Below are 19,854 nucleotides of genomic sequence, written 5' to 3'. Positions count from 1 at the left end.
CTGCTACAAAATGCACCGTTTGCTTATTTGTATTTGTGTGAACATTACAAAAGTAACACCACAAAGTCATCTATGCTGATGGCATTTCTCTCCTGTCTGAGTGGCCTCCCTCTTCCACACGTTGTGCTATGATGAGAGCTGGGTTAGGTTGGATGGAGGACTGCACTGTGGTTTGTTCCCATCACCCAAAGCTGTAAAGCCAAAGTCCTGAGTGCCAAATGTCTGAGCTGCCTGACTGAACTGTGACTTTCACAGGCCGCTAGCTAAGTCTGCACTTGCATCACTTAGTTTTCTAATCAAGTGTTTGCTTGTTAAACAGAAATATTTAGAATGACTACAGATACGGGGGTCGCCTTACAGTTTACATGCATTGATCTCTAAAGGGCTCCATATGCTACACGGTGCTGTCACACTGTGCTGTCAGAGCTGGGCCTGTCACCACTGACTGGAAGATCTCCACACCATTAGACTGCATCACTGTTGGACTAGCCTCACACAAACTCATGTAATGAGATGTCACTTTTCCCACGTGTCTCTGTTTCTGTGCTGGGACAAGGTGAGACTGGGAGAGCAAAGCTTTGAAGAATCTCACATATAAAACATGTTTTCAGACTTTTTTGTTTAACTCCACATTGTGATGTCTTCTACGATGTAAATATGAAAAACCATAAAATGAGAAGGTGTATCCAAACTTTCTGTTCTTTTCTTAAATGTATTTTTATCTTTATTAGACAGATGCATTGAAAACTGACAGGAAAGTGAGAGAGGGACACAGGGACTGCTGCTCATCCAGCTGCGCTAAACCGGCGCCGCAGGTGTGTCCAAACTGGTACGAACAAGGTCTTCAAGTCCGTCCCGCACCTTTGTCCAAAAGAAACAAGCATGGGTGTCAATAAGCAAAAGTGTCCTAATGAAGACACTGAGGACGGGACGTTTCTTTGTTGGACGCGCTTGTTTGCCAGACATCAGGAACAGATTTGTTTCTCCACGTGACTCATTTCATCTCCACAGAAATATTTCCACCACAGTGTTACTTTTTCCAAGAACTTGTAACGTTGGAGTTTAGCTATGGAGCCGGCTGAGGCGCGCCCTTTCACACGCGCCCTTTCACACGTGCCCCTGAACAGAATTAATAACGTGAGGAAAATGTGAAAACTACTCAGTTTATTTTGGGCCTCAGAAATGCTCACTCTGTTTGTACATCACTGTCAGCAATAGACTCATTCTGCTGTGTGGACAGGAACACATGTGACATCACTTCCTGTTTGTTTGTGACTGAAGAGGAAGAAGTTTACAAGGAATCATTTAGAAGAGTTTCAAACATCAACTGATTGAATCCATGAATCTGAAAACGTGTTTGTGAGTGAAAGAGACAGACATGTACAGACTGAACTATCTGTTCAACAGTCAGAGTGTTTCTGTAACAGGAGACACTCTTTATACCCCACTCAGCACAGGGACACTGAGGCACCAGGAAAGAAGTAAAACCCAGGATAAAGTGTTTGAGTGAATGTGGTGTTGAAGGTGTGGAGGTGGATCAGAGTGTCAGAGGAGACTCTGTAGAAGGACAGAGTGCCAGCAGGACAGTCCACATACACTGCTGCTCTGTTAGAGACAGAGGAGGAGGAGGAGGAGGAGATGAATGTTTGTCTCTTATTGTGCCAGACAGAACGAAGACCATCATCAGAGCAGTTCAGACTCCAGGACTGATCATTGTACCCAAACACACAGCCATAACTGCCTCCTTTCCTTCTGATGCTTCTGTAACTCACTGATATATAAACGTCTCCTCTCCACTCGACCTCCCAGTAACAGCGACCAGTCAGACCATTTCTACACAGCAGCTGAGGACGAACATCAAATCTGTCTGGATGATCAGGATATGACTGAACCTCCTCCACATGTGTCACCTTCCTGTTGTTGTCAGACAGTTGGAGGTTTGTGTTCACTGTGTTTGTGTCGATTGTGAGTTGACAGGAATCTGATGGAGAGAACAAACACAATCCAGCTGCAGTTATTGATCCATCATCTGTTCATTGATTGACACTTTGATGATGACTCCTGACATGATGAAGATGGTTGAATGTGTGCTGCTTTGTTTTCATGAATCCCATTAAAAACACACTTACACTTCCTCAGACCTGGTGTCAACCATCGGACTCCAGCAGGCTCCACCCTGAAAGGAGGAGGGGGGTCAGAGCAGCACAGTCAGCATGCACACATGGACATTACATGGCTCTCATACACACACTGTTACACACTGAGCTCAAAGCTCGGCTCCACTGTTTTATTCAAAGAAATCTACATTTATTTATCAGCACATTTAAAAACAGCTTGATGACAAATCTCCTCCGTGTCGTGTCTCCTGCGCTTGCCAAACTTATCATGTTTGGTTTTGATAACCATCACGTTCAATAGAAAAAAAACAGCACAAAAACACTCATAACTATGACCCTCATTCGGAAATAGACACCTGCACCGGGAGCAAAAAAGGCGCACAAAAGTGGCGCCGCAGACGGAGAAAAAGCGCGGCATAATACTTTTACGTTTTAAAATCGACAAAGGTTTGCACTTTGAGAATCAACTTGTGAGAACTGTGACTACTGTTCATGTGCTGCAATAAATGAGAGACCACTGTATATAATAAGTATATAAGTACATAATAATATAATATTCTCTATGACTATTGTCTTCAACCTGTTAACATTTAATATTGTCTTCATAGAGTCAAGTAATCATGCAGCAGAGCATCCCCTGTCTCTTCTCCTGGCTCCCCAGTCCCTGGTCCCTCAGCTCCTGCTGCTGCACCCACAGGTATGAACATCAAGCACTGACAGCTTTTTACTTGCTTGGTTTCCTTGTGATCACCTTTACTAAATATCTACAACCAATCTGTTTATATCCTGTTTTTTTCAATTTTGAAAATGAAAATCTAGTAGCAGCCTTCTCATTACTTTGTGTTGTTTTGTGCTGTTTTACAGGCCCACAGAGGAGGACAGCTCGAAGGCGGGCGAGGGACGGGTCCCAGGACGGTCCATCGGCGGTGGAGCTGGCCATCCTGGAGTCCCTAAAGAGGCCACGCCCGTCTCCAACAGAACATTTCCTCCTCGGCCTTGTTCCTGTTCTGGAGAGCATGCCGCCTCAGACACGAGAATTCGTGAAATTTCAAATTTATAAATTAGCTTTTGAAAACAGCACAGCTGTGTTAAATTTGGAAACATTGGACCCTAATGATCAGTAGTTTTCTGATGAGGCAGCAGCTCTCCAGGACAGAAACAATGTTCTTATTTTTCTCCTCCTTCTCCCTGAGGCTCTTCCACTCCAAGCTGGGTCCTTTTTATTCCTGTCTCTCTGTAAATAGTTACATTTCATATATTTATGTTTAATGTTTTTGTTACTGAATTTATATATTTTTTCCAATAAACATTTATAATGACAAATGTCTCTGTTCTACTACACAGCAAATATTGGCACCCGACTTGACACAAGTAGAATTTATTTCATATTATACTAATGACAAAACATACTAATACAGTGGGATGAAAAGTTTGGGCAACATTGTGAAAAGTCATTATTTTCCTGTACAAATCGTTGGTTGTCACAATAAAAATTGTCAGTTAAATATATCATATAGGAGACACACACAGTGATATTTGAGAAGTGAAATGCAGTTCACTGGATTTACAGAAAGTGTACAATAACTGTTTAAACTAAATCAAGCAGGTGCATAAATTGGCAACACAAAAAAAGAGAAATGAAATAAATGTTTAGTGTATATCAATGTGTGTGTCTCCTATATGATATATGTAAGTGACATTTTTCATTGTAACAGCGATTCATACAGGAAAATGATGGTGATGTTAGCTGCTCCTGTCTGCCTCTATCACACACAAAGACTGAAATGATTCACAGCCTTGTTTCATCCTTCTGTCAGTGTCACTGACTGTCACTGTGACTGTGGACATACAGCATGGGAAACATACACATGGCTGACACTTTATTAGGTACACAGTGATCACTATCTCAGGTAAACCGGTGACCTAATAAAGTGTGTTTAAAGTTACAAAATGTTGTCTCTGTCCAAATATTTATGGACCTAACTGTAGGTCTACTTTTAATGAAACTCTCAACATGACTTATCAGTTATCATTAATGTTCCTGCAAACAGACTCCTTGGAGACCCCCTACGTACTATCCAGCTAGACTAGTGTGTCTGTCCCTGAAAATATTCCTGCATGTGTGATTGTTCATGTCTCATCTGCAGGAAACAAACAGGAAGTGAGTGAAGGACACAGGAAATGTTTCCAGCTCGTCCTCCTCTATCAGACATTCTCTCCATACCTGAGAGTGTCCAGTCTCCAGCCTGGATCCTTCAGTCCAGACAACAGGAGCTTAATTCCTGATGGACCTGGATGATTGTAGCTCAGGTCCAGCTCTCTCAGATGGGAGGGGTTGGAGCTCAGAGCTGAGGCCAGAGAAGTACAGCCTTCCTCTGTGATCAGACAGCCTGACAGACTGCAGACACACAAAACAACAATCAATCTTTTAAAGATCATTTTCTGTTTGTCACAATAACATCTATCCATTTACATCCATTCAGTGTAACTTTATTTAAAAGTGACAATTCCCAACAGACAACAACAGGCTGTTACCTTACTCTGTTTAACAGAGTAAGGTAACAGCCTCCAATATTAGAGAGAAAGCCCCAAAAACCAGACAATCCACTGTGAGCAGCACTTGGTGATGGTGGGAAGGAAGAACTCCCTTTGACACAAAGATCCTCCCAGTGAAAACAGGCTCCCGGAGGAGAATCTATCAATCAATCTTTATTGATAAAGCACTTTTCATACAAAGATGTAGCACAAAGTGCTTTACAGCTTCCAGGCTGGGCACACAGCAGGAGGGAGGCAAAGAAGCCCCCCAGCCAGGTTGAGAAGACCCACAGAGCCCCAGGAGCCACGGTCGATCACAACCCCGGTGCAGAGAGCCCCCTCCGAGGAAACACTGGAGATATGACCTAATAAGAGTATATACAGAATAAAATAAATAAAATAAATAAGAATGGGATACAGTATAAATATAAATAGAGTAAGAAGATAAAAAATGAATAAGAATAAAATCAATAAATATTAGGTAAAACCTAAATTAATAATATAAATAGAATAACAGGATAGAATCAATAAGCATAAAATAAATAAACGTTAAGTAAAGGCTAAATTAAAAGGTGGTTTTGAGCCTGTTCTTAAAAACATGAACGTTCTCTGTGGCTCTGAGCTCCTCCGGCAGGCTGTTCCACAGACGAGGACCATACCACTGAAACGCTGCCTCTCCGTGAGTATGTGTCCTGACTTTAGGGACAATCAAAAGGCCAGTACCAGAGGACCTCAGGGTCCACGAGGGTTCATATGGTAAAAGCAGATCTGAGAGATAAGAAGGCCCAAGACCATTAAGACATTTAAAAACCAATAAAAGAACTTTAAAATCGATCCTGAAACACACGGGGAGCCAGTGCAGCGATTCTAAAACCGGTGTAATGTGGGCCCGCCCTCTGGTCTTCGTCAGCACACGAGCTGCAGAGTTTTGTAAAAGTTGTAAAGGTGAAATATTCTTTTTGGGGAGACCAGAGAGCAGGGCAGTAATCAATGCGACTGGTAATAAAAGCATGCATCAGCATCTCCGTGTTGGCCCGAGAGAGAATAGGGCGGACTCTGGCTATATTCTTTAGATGATAAAATCCAATTTTGGTTACATGTTTAATATGTGGGATAAAACCAAGCTCAGAGTCAAAAATAACACCCAGGTTTTTCACTTGTAGTGAAGGACATAGTGAAAATGCCTGTAATTTAGACAAGAGTTTCTCTCTCTGAGCCTCAGGACCGACGATTAAAACTTCAGTTTTGTCCTGGTTAAGCTGTAAAACGTTTTCTGCCATCCAAGATCTTATATCTAAAATACAGTTAAAAAGGGCATCCATTGGTCTGGTGTCATCAGGAGACATGGAGATGTACAGCTGAGTGTCATCAGCGTAACTGTGGACGTTCACTCCATGCCTCCTGATGACACCGCCGAGAGGGAGCATATACAAATTAAAAAGTACAGGGCCTAAAACCGACCCCTGAGGCACACCACATGTCATTTTATGGATCTTAGAGGAGCATGTATCCATACTCACCATAAAAGTTCTGTCTGAGAGACAGGAAGTGAACCAGTTGTGTACAGCACCAGAGAGGCCCACCATGTGTTTCAGTCTGTTTAAAAGAATAGCGTGGTCTACTGTATCAAAGGCTGTGCTTAGATCCAGCAGCACCAGGACTGAGAGCTTTTGGGAGTCCCAGTTACATCTAAGATCATTTAAAACCTTTAGGAGAGCAGTCTCTGTGCTGTGGTTCACCCTAAATCCAGACTGGAATATCTCCAGGATCTGTCTATCATTCAGAAAGTCATTAATCTGAGTAAAAACAAGTTTTTCTAAAGTTTTACTTAAAAATGGTGAGTTGGATACAGGTCTGTATTAAAATCATTACAATCCAAATTGCTCTTCTTCAGAAGGGGCCTCACCACCGCCGTTTTAAAGGCAGCAGGGAAGACACCCAACTGAAGAGAGCAATTCATCATGTATGAAAGCTCAGCTTCAAAAAAATCTACCATGACTGGTTGCAGGGTGAGGGTAAAGAGAAGAGATGAGCTCAGAGAGACACAAAAGTTAAGGACAGTCGTGACATATAAAAGCATCAGGAGTGAAAAGAGGGGAGTGGAGAAGAAAGCAGAGCATCATCAACAGCCTGAGCCTATAGCAGCATCACTAAGGGATGGTTCAGGGTCACCTGATCCAGCTCGAACTATAAGCTTTATCAAAAAGGAAAGTTTGAAGCTGATCTTCAAAGTAGAGAGTGTGTGTCTCCTGAACTCAAACTGGGAGCTGCTTCCACACCAAGTCCAACATAGCCAGGCTGAGTCGTTAGATTAGTCCAAAGTAAAGTCAGAAAGACATTATTTGTGTCACATTTTAGTGGAAATGTACAACAACTGTCCAAAAGTTATTTCTAAATCTGATATTAAACAGTTTAAATGGTGAAAAAAGCTGTAAAGAAAACAGAGTCAATAAAAGCCTCTTTAGAGGGTCACCAGTTTAAAACTCAGACATTTAAACTGGTGATCCTCCTTCTCTGCTCCATTTCCTCTCTTGACTTCCTGTTCCTAGGAGGGATTTGATTGGCTGAACGTCCTTTTAGCCTTTCTTTAGTTCTTTGGATGCTAATCAAAGAGGTAAACATACGAGTCATGTGACGTGACATAAGTAGCGCTCTGATTGGTTGGGATTGACAAACTATGGTGCTGTTTGCAAGCTTAGCTTTGCAGAGGCAAGAAAATCTCTTAGATAGGGATGAGACGCTCCACAGTGACGTTTCCACACTTTGGAGCTTCTGAAGTGCAGATGTTTGGAAATGCTGCTCCAACACGTGGTTCAAACACTCAGATCACGTGACCTCAGCTGCCACAGGTGGCATACCTGCGGCTTCCATGTTAGCATGTTAGCTTCAACAGGTGGTCAGTGTGAGAGCAGAAGATGATATCAGTGACATCCAAACAAGGAAGGAAGAGACTGTTGAAGGCAGCGAGCTGTGACTGCTGTGAACAGTGTTCTCACACTATTTTCTCCCTGTGTCAACATACATGAGGCTGTTTCAGCTGCAACACACCACAAACACCTTTATACAACTAAATATACTGAGAGCACACTGCTGTGGTTGCTGTGGTAACCATTCATATATCCAGCTGTTTGTGGCCCAGTCTGCTTCCTCATCCTTGGGAAAAACCCTCAAAGTTTGATGCGTTTTTGACTTGAAGCTTTTTGTGATTTGGTTTTATTTGTTGTTCTACACACTGTGAAACAAAGCTAGAAGCCCCTGTGGTACAGTGGGGGACTCAAACCCAGGACCTAACCTGCTCCAACAACAGTCAGAAGGATTTTATTAAGTCTCATTTTCTGTTCATTAGGAAAACATCAATAATGAAGAGCACATGTTTATAGAGGCACATTCAGACCAATGACAAGTCCATTCACACTGACCTCCACCTTTTTAAATGTGAGTAAACACATCATGGTTCTGGTGCTGATGTGATATCTGGGACAGGTGATGATTTTGAACTCAGTCTGAGGTTTGATTACATTGAACCTGCACTGCTTTCTCCTGTTTATGACACATTTATACCCAAAGTCTCAGCTGGATAACAAAGAACGAGGAAAAACACATTTGTTGAGAGAATTGTTAACAAATGTGGTGAGAGTGTTGTAATAGTTACAGACAGAACTATGAGTTATTTATTTAAATGCATTCCAGGACGTTTTTTACTTACGTTATGTCGCTTCCACAATGTTATTTTTCTCTCCTACAATGTACGTTACAATTACATTAGCATGACCATTTATCCAAATTAGGCGATGACGTCATTTAGCGACTTCCAGCAACTTTTAGGACAGCCAATAGCAATTTTCCTTACTGAGGAGTTGGCAACACTGCTAGGAGCAGTGGGTGGATGGCAGCATCATCATGAAGGATCAGTGTGAGAATAAATCATCATCCACAAAGAAAACCAGTCTGAGTGTCTGACGCTCTTGTCAGAAAGACGCAGTCGCAGCTTGTGGATGCAGTTAGCTGGTTTGCTAGTTAGCTGGTTTGCTAGTTAGCTGCTCTGCTAGTTAGCTGGGAGCTAACTCACTCGAACATTTGATGCTAAACTGTCTAAACTGTGTGAGCAGCATTCATTGCTGCTCTGTGTTACTCTCCAGCCTCTCTTTAACTTAGTCCTCTCAGTTTTTTTCCTCCTTACAAACTAGGAAACCTTTTTCAGCTTCTCCTCCACACCCGAGCTGTGGCTAAGGTGCTACCAGCACGCAGGCTCGGTGTGTCCAAATCTATGGGCTGCATCCTCCTGAGGACACATTTGTAGACCAATAACGTCACAGCAATGCACCAAAGGCTGTCCAAATTCGTGGACTCCTCCGAATGCAGCCGACCTTTTCCCCGAATTTGAAGGATGTGTCGGGTGTGTCCTTCGTGGCCCACCATATCCCAGAATTCATATTGCGGCCCAGCCAAACTCCAGTTTCTGGTAATGGCGGCCGCTACTAAGATTTAAAATTACTCTTATTAATCTTCCTGGGTCACAAAACTTTTAACATATTTTCAGGCGAGAATGTGAGTGTGTAAACTTCAAATATCTGCTCGATTTATCAAGATATTGCATATTTGCAAAAGTGCTTCGACGTTTTCGGAGACGTCTGTTACCCACCAGCTCGATAGCTAACCGAGAGCTTCAGGGTCACTGAAGCCGCCGAGAACGGCACAACTCCCTGTACATCATTTTCAGATCACCGCGGACTTTCACTAATCAGGTTAAAAGTAATATATAAGTCACTTAGACAACCTAAAAATGTTATTGTTTGGCTTTTTTCAGTGTTTTATTTGTTCGTGAGTAAATCGGTTTGGCTGAGATTAAAGTTATTAGATTAGATTAGATAAAATAAAACTTTATTTATCCCCCGGGTGGGTTCCTCCTTGGTTTTTACACAACTGAATAAACGTCAAACAAAAAACTGATTAAACAGAAGTGTGAGATGGTCAACAATTTACGCCAGAGTCCTGTTATATTTTAGATAGCAAGGAGCAGACGGCAGAGTTTATTAAACTCCACCGAGACAGCGGTGACACCAATCAGAAGGCTAGACCGTCCAATTCCATGGCCGTTTACTTCCGGCCTACCTGACCTTCTGAGGACCCGGCCCACGTAGATCGCGAAGGCCGGGTCCTCAGGAGGATGCAGCCCATGAATTTGGACACGACCACAGTCTTTCTCACTCAACAGTTACACTCGTCACCCAGACAAACAACACTCCACATGTTCACAAGTAGGAGGTGCTAAAAGACCACATACAGTGAGATTATCAGTAAATGTCTGCTGTGTCTGACAGTGACTTGAGTTTTTACTAACAGGCTACATGAGCAGGATTAGCTGCAGTTCCATCTTTGTAAAAGAGACTCAGCATTAGAACCAAACAGAAACATTTCTACTTTTTCTGCAGCACCAGCTGAATGCATGGAGCCTAAACTCCAGTGACAATGAGACACATACAGTGTGACTGCTGTGACTTTACAGCTGGGCCTCATTCACTGACATTAGTCAGATATGACTGAATCTATATCACACTTAAAGCTTTCTGTAAATGAAAGAATCAGTGAAAATGAGGCACTTAGTTGATTTTAAACAAAAACTCTGAACATAACCTGATCCAGACCAGGTTATTGGTTCAGCATCAGTAACCATGGTGATGTAGCCAGGTAAACACAGAGCTAGACAGAGACAGACAATTTATGCTCACAATCACACATCTCCAGTTAACCTTGCATGCATGTTCTTGGACTGTGGGAGGAAGAGTACCTGAAGACAACCCACATAGACCACACTATCACCCCTATTTACAGAATTATAATCTAATTAGATGATAAAGTAATAAATTATTTGGTATTTTAATGAAAATACATTTTAGCAATAGTTTATAAGTCAACAATTATATTTTTAAAAAAATTACAAATCAAACAGTCAATAAAATCTTCTACAGCTGAAACTAATGTAGACAATGTCGGGGGAGGAAGTAAAAGTAAAAACCAGAGACGATAACTACCAAAATAAAACAGGAAGTGAATAACATTCAAGCTCACTTTAAGCTCAACAGTCAAATTCTGTTTTGTATTAATCTATTGTTTTGAATTTTTGTTTACATTTTATGTTTAAGTGAGGCAATGAGTCATATCACTATGACCAAATATATATTTCATCTTTTCAGTCAGAAATAATCAATTGATCATATTTTTATTACTAAATCTTTCTGAAAATCAAATTCTGATATCTGAACAAACAGCTCTGTAAAAACCTTCAAAATACAGGAATCGAACTAGAAGGTTTGGTGGATGAAGCACTGCTAAAATAAAGAATTTGGACTCAGAGGAGCAGATGGGACAGTTCATTGCAAATGAAAAAAAGAAAGTGAACAAATATCACTAAAAACCCCAGACGCTAATTTCTACATTCAGACTTTTTTAAAATCAATTGACTGTTTCTGCAGTAATAGAAATCAAGTTTAACATGATCATCAGTGGAACATTTTAAATCCTGACCTGAGAGTTTCCATTTTACAGCGTGGACTCTTCACTCCAGCAGACAGAAACTTCACTCCTGAATCCTGCAGGTCAGAGTTACTCAGGTCCAGCTGTCTCAGACTAGAGGACTGGGAGCTGAGAGCTGAGGACAGCGCTTCAAAGCCTCTCTCTGAGAGCTCACAGTGACTCAGTCTGAAAAATGAAAGATAAACATTAAACAAACACTGTTATTAAATTGCAATGAGGGTGCACAAAAGAGTTTTTAGATTTTGCAATAAATCCTGTTTTTTTACTAAGAGTCAACACTAAGAGATGACACTAACATAAAACTATTACAGAAGTTTAACTGACTTTTTCCCCATTTAGTGGCTTGCTATTGGTTAATTCTGTCAATTGATGAAAAGCACAACATAACTTGATCTCACCGCAGAGTATTCAGTTTACAGTGTGGACTTCTCAGTCCTGCAGAAAGAAACTCCACTGCTGGATCTTGCAGGTTGTTGATACTGAGGTGCAGCTCTCTCAGAATAGAGGACTGGGAGCTGAGAGCAGAGGACAGAGCTTCACAGCCTCTGTCTGAGAGGTCAGGGACACTCAACCTAAAAAACAAAAACATAATAAAGACATAATCTGAAAAATTGTCATTTGATAACAAACTGTTTGTGATTAATTTAAATCACTTCTTGTGTTGAACCTTTGAAAGAAAGACAAATGCCAGTGTGCATTACTATTTATGGCTAAAAAACGTTTTAGTTTAAAAATGTTCCCTGTGTAAATATAAAGACCTGGAACTTGCTCATTAAATGCTAAACAAAAACAAGTGATGACTCATTCTGTGAACAGGTGATAGGCAAGACTGTAAGTATGTAGCAATGAGAGGGAAGGCTGGCTCATATTCTGGTGAGTGAGGGTTAGTTACTCTAGGAAAAGGTGAAGATATGATTGAGAGATTCTGGGAGACTGAACCGGTGAAATTTTCATGGAAATTATTTCAATTAAAGCAGATATAGTGATTAGTCCTTCCATCAGTCGTCCACAAAGCAGTGAGATAAAGTCTCAAGTCTAATTCTGCACAGTGTAAATGTCAGTGTCCTCCGGGTCCTCACTGATCATTGCATTCTGTCACAAATTGTCATGGTTCACAGACTGTGTACAGTCGGAAATCAAAGTGCACGACATAGGAGAGATTGAAAAACAATCAAGCAGGCAGATCTAACAACAGGAAACCAGAAGAAACACGAGGAATATAATTGATTCAGCAGCTGCAGATCCTTGGAACTGTACTGGTGAGGCAGATTGTAACATATAGAAGTGAACTCATCTTCAGCTGAGCAGTGCACTGATGCAGAGCAATAAGACCAGAGGAGGAATGAGGGAGTTGATCACCTATGGGTCCATCACAGTCTTTGAACGTCTTCAGTCAGTACAGAATCATGCTGCGAGGCTTTTAACCAGCACATGAAATACACTGGACATTACTCCAGTTTAATCTCGTCACACTGGTAACCAGTTCATTTTAGGCGTTATTTAAAGATTTAGTCCTTACTTTTAGTCCCAGTCTATATTTCTGACTTTCTACAATCCTACAGCTCTTCTCACATCTGAGATCTTCCAGTCAAAGGCTTTTACTGGTCCCACTAACTCATTTATTCAGACTCTAGTATTCAGAGTGGCCTTTAACTAGTTTTAGGCTGTATGATGTTCAGTGTTTGCTGTTTAATGTTTTTATCTTCTGTGTTTTTTATTGCCCGTTTCTATTGTGAAGCACTTTGTGGTTTTTGACCTGTGAAAGCTGCTGTATAAATAAATTTTACTTACAGGATGATTCTGGACATGACTTTGATAAAAGCTGACACCCAGATATGTTTAAGACACTCTGACATTTACTGCTGCTATCAAACATTAACTATAATATACTGTATTTAGTGCTGATGATCATGTAAAAAAATATGTTTAAGTTATTAAGGGTCCATCACACATTACACTGTTTATGTTATAAATAAAAGCCTGATCACATGTTTACTCACAGAGCTTTGTTGGAGGCTTTGACCACTGGCAGCAGCCTCAGAAGAGCCTCCTCTGAAGCAGAGTATTTCTGCAGGTCAAACACATCCAGATCTTTGTCTGATGACAGTAAGATGAAGACCAGAGCTGACCACTGAGCAGGAGACAGTTCATCTGTGGAGAGACTTCCTGATCACAGGGACTGTTGGATCTCCTCCACTAGAGAACGATCATTCAGTTCATTCAGACAGTGGAACAGATTGATGCTTTTCTCTGCAGACAGATTATCACTGAGCTTCTTCTTGATGTACTGAACTGTTTCCTGATTGGTCTGTGAGCTACTTCCTGTCTGTGTCAGCAGACCTCGTAGGAGAGTCTGATTGGTCTGCAGTGAAAGACCCAGGAGGAAGCGGAGGAACAAGTCCAGGTGTCCATTTGGACTCTTTAAGGCCTTCTTCACAGCACTCTGGTGAAGTGATTGGAGTTTTAGTTTGTTAAATAATTTAGATTTCTTGGAGGTTGATTGTCGTTCTTCCAGCAGATTGAGTCCAGAGTTGATGAAGGGCAGATGGACATGAAGAGCAGCCAGAAACTCCTGAACACTCAGATGGATGAAGCAGAACACCTTGTCCTGGTACAGTCCTCTCTCCTCTTTAAAGATCTGTGTGAACACTCCTGAGTACACTGAGGCTGCTCTGATATCGATGCCACACTCTGTCAGGTCTGATTCATAGAAGATCAGGTTTCCTTTCTGCAGCTGATCAAAAGCCAGTTTTCCCAGAGACTCCATCATCTTCCTGCTCTCTGGACTCCAGTGTGGATCTGTCTCAGCTCCTCCATCATACTTGACCTTCTTCACTTTGGCCTGAACCACCAGGAAGTGGATGTACATCTCAGTCAGGGTCTTGGGCAGCTGTCCTCCCTCTCTGGTTTCCAGCACATCCTCCAGAACTGTAGCAGTGATCCAGCAGAAGACTGGGATGTGGCACATGATGTGGAGGCTTCGTGATGTCTTGATGTGGGAGATGATCCTGCTGGCCTGCTCCTCATCTCTGAATCTCTTCATGAAGTACTCCTCCTTCTGTGGGTCAGTGAACCCTCTGACCTCTGTCACCATGCCAACACAGTCAGGAGGGATCTGATTGGCTGCTGCAGGTCGTGTGGTTATCCAGAGGCGAGCAGAGGGAAGCAGTTTCGCCCTGATGAGGTTTATCAGCAGCACATCCACTGAGGTGGACTTTCTAGGGTCAGTTAGGATTGTAGTTTTGTGGAAGTCCAGAGGAAGTCGACACTCATCCAGACCATCAAAGATGAACACAACCTGGAAGTCTTCAAAGCTGCAGATTCCTGCTTCTTTGGTTTCAGTAAAGAAGTGATGAACAAGTCCCACCAAGCTGAACTTTTCCTCTTTCAGCACATTCAGCTCTCTGAAAGTGAATGGAAACATGAACTGGATGTCCTGGTTGGCTTTGTCTTCAGCCCAGTCCAGGGTGTATTTCTGTGTTAAGACTGTTTTCCCAATGCCAGCCACTCCCTTTGTCAGCACTGTTCTGATTGGTTCATCTCTTCCAGGTGGGAGTTTAAAGATGTCTTCTTGTCTGATTGTTGTTTCTGGTCTGTCTGGTTTCCTGAATGCTGTTTCAATCTGTCTGACCTCATGTTCATCATTGACCTCTGCAGTCCCTCCCTCTGTGATGTAGAGCTCTGTGTAGATCTGATTCAGAAGGGTTGGGTTTCCTGCTTTAGCGATGCCCTCAAACACACACTGGAACTTCTTCTTCAGAGCAGATTTAAGGTTACGATGACAAACTGCAGCTGGAAGTTCTGAATGAGAAGAAAAATAAACACTCAATTCCAAAAAGAACTAATCTTTAAAACATGTTGCTCCATCTTCCATCTCTGGAAAATGTTCATTTATCCAAAACTTTAAATCTTTATAGAAATCCTCTTACGTCTCTGCAGACGGTCAGCCAGCTCCTCCTGCTTCATTCTCCTCAGGAAGTCAACTGCGATCTTCACAAATGCCTCTCTGCAGCTGCTCCTCTGACTCTCTAAGCATTCTGGGTAATCTGGACTCAGAACCTTCTGGATCTTTTTCAGCTCGTTCTTCACAAAAGTGATGATGTTGTCCTCCAGCAGCTGGAACAGAATACTTTATGAATGAGCCAATCAGACTGAAATCATGGAGCCAAACATCAGATCCATGTAGGACACACAGACAATCCACTGGTCTACAAAGAGCAGCATGGAGATGACTGTGAACAGAACAGATGTAACAGTAGTTGTTGTACATGTACAGACCATAAATATGGAGTCCAGCTGTGTTTGATGCTGCTGGGCAGACTGACCACTGGGAACCTCTGAGCTCTGCTGGTCCACTCTGTGGAGGAACCATGAAGGATTAGATCAACACAGGATAAAGATCCATTAGTGTCTGCTCAAATAACTTCATTTGAATCAACTTTGTCAAGTTTTAAACCCTCAGATTGTGAAAATATGGGCCATTTTTACTAAGTTTATGAACGTCCATTCAGTGGTGATGTCAGGGATGATTTTGAAGAAGCTCATTAAACTGAACCATCAGCAGATCACTGCTCCAAAACCAGAACATGATCCGAGGTCTCCCTCCACCACCAGAACACCAGCTTTACTAACGTGGTAGATCAGTGTAGTACAGATCAATAACTGATGAGTCATTTGATCAAAATCACTGAGTGCTTCACATCTGACCCTCTGATGTTTCTGTAGACATTTTGCATATTTAATGAATGTCTGACAGTTTTACATTCATTCTATGAATACAGTGGAAATGTTGTGTTATAGTCTCCATGTTTTTACCACCATCATAAATTCTTAAGTTCACAAAATTAGATTCTTTTTTCACAGCTGAAAAACAACAACATTTATTCTCTATTGAAATCTGCATCGTCCACTCCAAAGGTCACAATCTGAAGGTAACATCTGGTTTTGTTCCCTGTGATTAAATCTGAGCATCAGTATGGTGGGATTTATCCACTACATCCACACCACTGTGGTTCAGTGTTGTCCTGATGGAGTCTCATTAACAGCAGCCAGTATGATCCAGGCTTTAGCTGCTGGGTCTCTGTGTGACCTCTCAGACTGTTTAACAGATCAGACACAAAGAGAATCAGAGCAGCTCTGTTCTTTAAAGACAAACATGAACCCACTCAGGTCACACTTTCCCCACAGATATGAGCATCACTGTCCTCAAACAGCAAATGACCAAGTCTAACATTTGGATCTTTTCTCTTTCATTGTTTTCTTTTTAATGAATCTTTGTAACAATCTGAGGATGTTTCAGGTCATATTTATCCAGGAAACACAAACATGTAAAGGAGTCATCACAGCTCTCTGACCTCGTTGGTCCAGGTTCAGCACTGAAGACTGGATTTTGTTCTTTGGACCGGTCACTCCTCACAGACGGACAGCTGGACCCTGCAGACTGTGACCTCTGACCTCTGCAGACACAAACATGATTGAAGCAGCTGTGATCACACAGACTGCAGATAATGCAGCTGTTTCCTGTCAGTAACAGTCCTCTTAGATTAGAGTTCAGCTTTTTACAGGAAAACTGGACAAAACTGATTTTTGTTACAAATTCATTTTCATTTCCTCTCAGCTCACAAACACAGTCAGACAATCAACCAGAATCAACACTGATTATAATGTCAGTGTAGAATTATTTCTGTAACTCAGTGTGTTCAGCTCTCTGACCTCGTTGGTCCAGGTTCAGCACTGAAGTCTGGATTATGATCTTTGGACCGGTCACTCCTCACAGACGGACAGCTGGACCCTGCATACTCTGCTCTGTCCTCCTCTTCCTCCATCATCATCTTCAGTCAGTCTGAGAGGTAAACCACAAACACTCAGTGAGTTCACATTAACAGGAGTAACTGAGTTACAGTCGCTGACCTCTGACCTGTCATGTAACCTAGAAACCAGGTCAATATGTCTGTAGGTTCAGTCATCCAGGTCATGTGATCTAAGGAGCTTAGAAAGAAAATAGAGACTTCTTTAAGTTTCTGGAAGACGTTTCATCCGAGAAGCTTCTTCAGTTTTAAAACCAAACGGTGGAGAGTCCCAGATATTTAAACCTGAGACGGAAAGAAAGCATGTCGCTGACCCACCATTGATCATGTGATGAGACACATGATCAATGGTGGGTCAACAATATAACAACAATATAAACACTTATTTCAAGGATGAAACTGCGAGTCTGATCACCAGGAGCACAAACATCTGGAGCACAAATATGTGGAGCACAAACATCTGGAGCACAAACATCTGGAGCACAAACATGTGGAGCACAAACATGTGGAGCACAAACATCTGGAGCACAGACATGTGGAGCACAGACATCTGGAGCACAGACATCTGGAGCACAGACATGTGGAGCACAAACATGTGGAGCACAAACATCTGGAGCACAGACATGTGGAGCACAAACATCTGGAGCACAGACATGTGGAGCACAGACATCTGGAGCACAGACATCTGGAGCACAGACATGTGGAGCACAAACATGTGGAGCACAAACATCTGGAGCACAGACATGTGGAGCACAAACATCTGGAGCACAGACATGTGGAGCACAAACATCTGGAGCACAGACATGTGGAGCACAAACATCTGGAGCACAAACATGTGGAGCACAGACATGTGGAGCACAGACATGTGGAGCACAGACATGTGGAGCACAAACATGTGGAGCACAAACATCTGGAGCACAAACATCTGGAGCACAAACATGTGGAGCACAAACATGTGGAGCACAGACATGTGGAGCACAGACATCTGGAGCACAGACATCTGGAGCACAAACATGTGGAGCACAGACATGTGGAGCACAGACATGTGGAGCACAGACATGTGGAGCACAAACATCTGGAGCACAAACATCTGGAGCACAAACATCTGGAGCACAAACATCTGGAGCACAAACATCTGGAGCAGCATGTTGATGCTGTTGGTTGAGATCCTGAAGACTGAAGTCCAGGCAGCTCCAGCAATGATCCACTGATGTGTTTTTATTCCACGTATGAATGTTGTTATTGACAGAGATGAAGTTACTCAAAAAAGTCATTATTACACATATTACACAGAACACTTTAATTAAAAGTAATGGAGTATGTTACTTCATTACTCCTCATAACAGTACTTTCATGTTACTGTGTAAAATGAGCTGAAACACTGTCTCATAATCACCATAATCTAAAGCTGAGGTACAGCCCCACACACCAACACAGATCCTGATGAGGTCACGTGATCTTTCTCTGAGTGTTTATGAACACAAATCAAAGATGAAACAGCACAAAGACACTTCAAAGTGATTCTACTGTAGAAACATGAACAGGTAGAAACCTGCAGCCTGACTGCTCATCACTTTGTTACCTGTTCAGGTTCAGCAGCAGCAGCTCACTTTATCACGGTGCTGGTCTGGGGTCAGTGTTTACTCAGCTTTAACGTCACTCTGGCTTCTTGGCTAGATTAGCGTTAGCTTAGCTTTAGCTTAGCGTTAACATGCTGTCAGGTGTCTCGTGTGGTGTGTAAATATTAATCACAGTGACAGTAAAGGAGGTAAAGGGCTGACGTCATCACGTACGCTGCGTCCTCTGTGGGCTCTGAGTGAACTCACAAAGTACAAACTACAAGTACACAAACACGAACGTAGCTCAGAGTGGCGGACACACTCGGCCTCGTTGGTCCAGCTGTGAGTCCGTTACCGTGAACTATGGAGCGGCAGATTTGTGCTGGAACTAAGCTGCACACAGCTGATGTTAGCCAGGAAAACATTACACACTGACTTTAATGGAGAGACCGGAAATACAAACACACACAGTTTGTTGTGTGAAGAAATCGAACATGAGCTGAACAAACAGTAAAGTTCCTAAAGACAAACTGTTAAAGGAGGAAACAAAGCAAACTTACAGTTTCTTCACACACCAACAACAAGCGCCACTCCACGAAGTTCAGGAAGTGAAAGTAAACTTTCAGCCTAATGCTGCGTTTGAGGACAATCAGGGGCTTTGAAACACTGTGCTGCGTTCCAGTTCCCCTCAGAAACTCCTAAACTTCTGGCAGGCTGTGATTTATTTCTGCTGGTTTTCCAGTTTGAAGCACAAACATCTGTCATCACTTTGTTGTTCTTCTTCCTGCAGCGTTTGAATATTTCACCACTGAACTGATGTTTCTTCAAAGCTCATTTCAACCTGTTGAAGTCATGAATGAAAGTGCAGACTGAGAGTGGATCACATGATGTTTAAGGTGTGTCATGTGACATGTTCAGTATTGTCACACATGTCTCGATTGTCCCTGATATCATAGCTGCTCAAACACTGATGATTATATTTGAAGAATTATTACTGATGTCAGCAAAGTTTGAATGGAGCTCTCTGTCTGTGCTGATTTGTCGCCCTCTGGAGGTCAAAGCACAAACTGCACGATGTCAGTGTAACCACCACAGAGACAGGAAGTGTTTTTATGACTGAAACACTGAAATGATGCTAACGGCTGTCGTTAAGCTCACTGATAGCAGTGCTCACACTGGCATTGGGAATTCCACAGTGTTTCCTTTAATACACCTTCTCTTCGTCAACCATATAAGCCCGGTTGAACGGCTGCAGCTTAACAAACATAGTGTTTACAAACATAGCACAGTGTTCGTACAACC

At 42.3% G+C, this 19,854-nt stretch overlaps 3 protein-coding genes across 4 annotated transcripts in view; all 3 read right to left on the bottom strand.

The window, feature by feature from the left end:
• Nucleotides 1-19,854, bottom strand: part of LOC148098702 (protein NLRC3-like) — a 199,270-nt gene that overhangs the window by 35,716 nt on the left and 143,700 nt on the right. The window contains exons 1-2 of one of the 2 annotated variants that reach the window (XR_015719960.1): nucleotides 11,178-11,208; nucleotides 4,069-4,515 (exon numbers count right to left, since the gene is read on the bottom strand). Coding sequence is in view for 1 of the 2 variants with exons in the window: in XM_087850553.1 (XP_087706679.1) it covers nucleotides 11,178-11,351 (174 nt within the window). In the remaining variant the exon portion in view is untranslated. Of the gene's footprint in view, nucleotides 1-4,068; nucleotides 4,516-11,177; nucleotides 11,352-19,854 lie in introns of those variants that run through there. The other variant, XM_087850553.1, reaches the window with a different exon arrangement.
• Nucleotides 96-2,199, bottom strand: LOC148098710 (neoverrucotoxin subunit alpha-like; the record flags this gene model as incomplete). The annotated part of the gene is made up of 2 exons (XM_087851393.1): nucleotides 96-1,981; nucleotides 2,130-2,199. Coding segments are annotated over 2 exons (603 nt in total), but the record flags the coding sequence as incomplete, so codon positions are not given.
• LOC148098709 (protein NLRC3-like) lies at nucleotides 11,591-16,579 on the bottom strand. The gene is made up of 5 exons (XM_087850571.1): nucleotides 16,541-16,579; nucleotides 15,465-15,543; nucleotides 15,116-15,302; nucleotides 13,187-14,987; nucleotides 11,591-11,758 (listed from the first exon to the last, which is right to left on the bottom strand). The coding sequence occupies exons 2-4, from the start codon at nucleotides 15,465-15,467 to the stop codon at nucleotides 13,357-13,359; spliced, it is 1,821 nt and encodes a 606-aa protein (XP_087706697.1). The 5' UTR covers nucleotides 15,468-15,543; nucleotides 16,541-16,579; the 3' UTR covers nucleotides 11,591-11,758; nucleotides 13,187-13,356.

Source organism: Neolamprologus brichardi, chromosome 14 (genome assembly GCF_056152115.1).
Source record: "Neolamprologus brichardi isolate AB-2024 chromosome 14, ASM5615211v1, whole genome shotgun sequence".
Classification (NCBI taxonomy): domain Eukaryota; kingdom Metazoa; phylum Chordata; class Actinopteri; order Cichliformes; family Cichlidae; genus Neolamprologus; species Neolamprologus brichardi.
Note: the sequence above shows the minus strand (reverse complement) of the source record. Positions and strands in the feature narration are given on the sequence as shown.

Bases quoted from the DNA above. Each gene is read 5' to 3' on its own strand.
- LOC148098709 (XM_087850571.1), bottom strand. The intron at 14,988-15,115 runs GTAAGAGGATTT...CTTCTCATTCAG, and splicing joins GGCTGACCGTCTGCAGAGAC to AACTTCCAGCTGCAGTTTGT.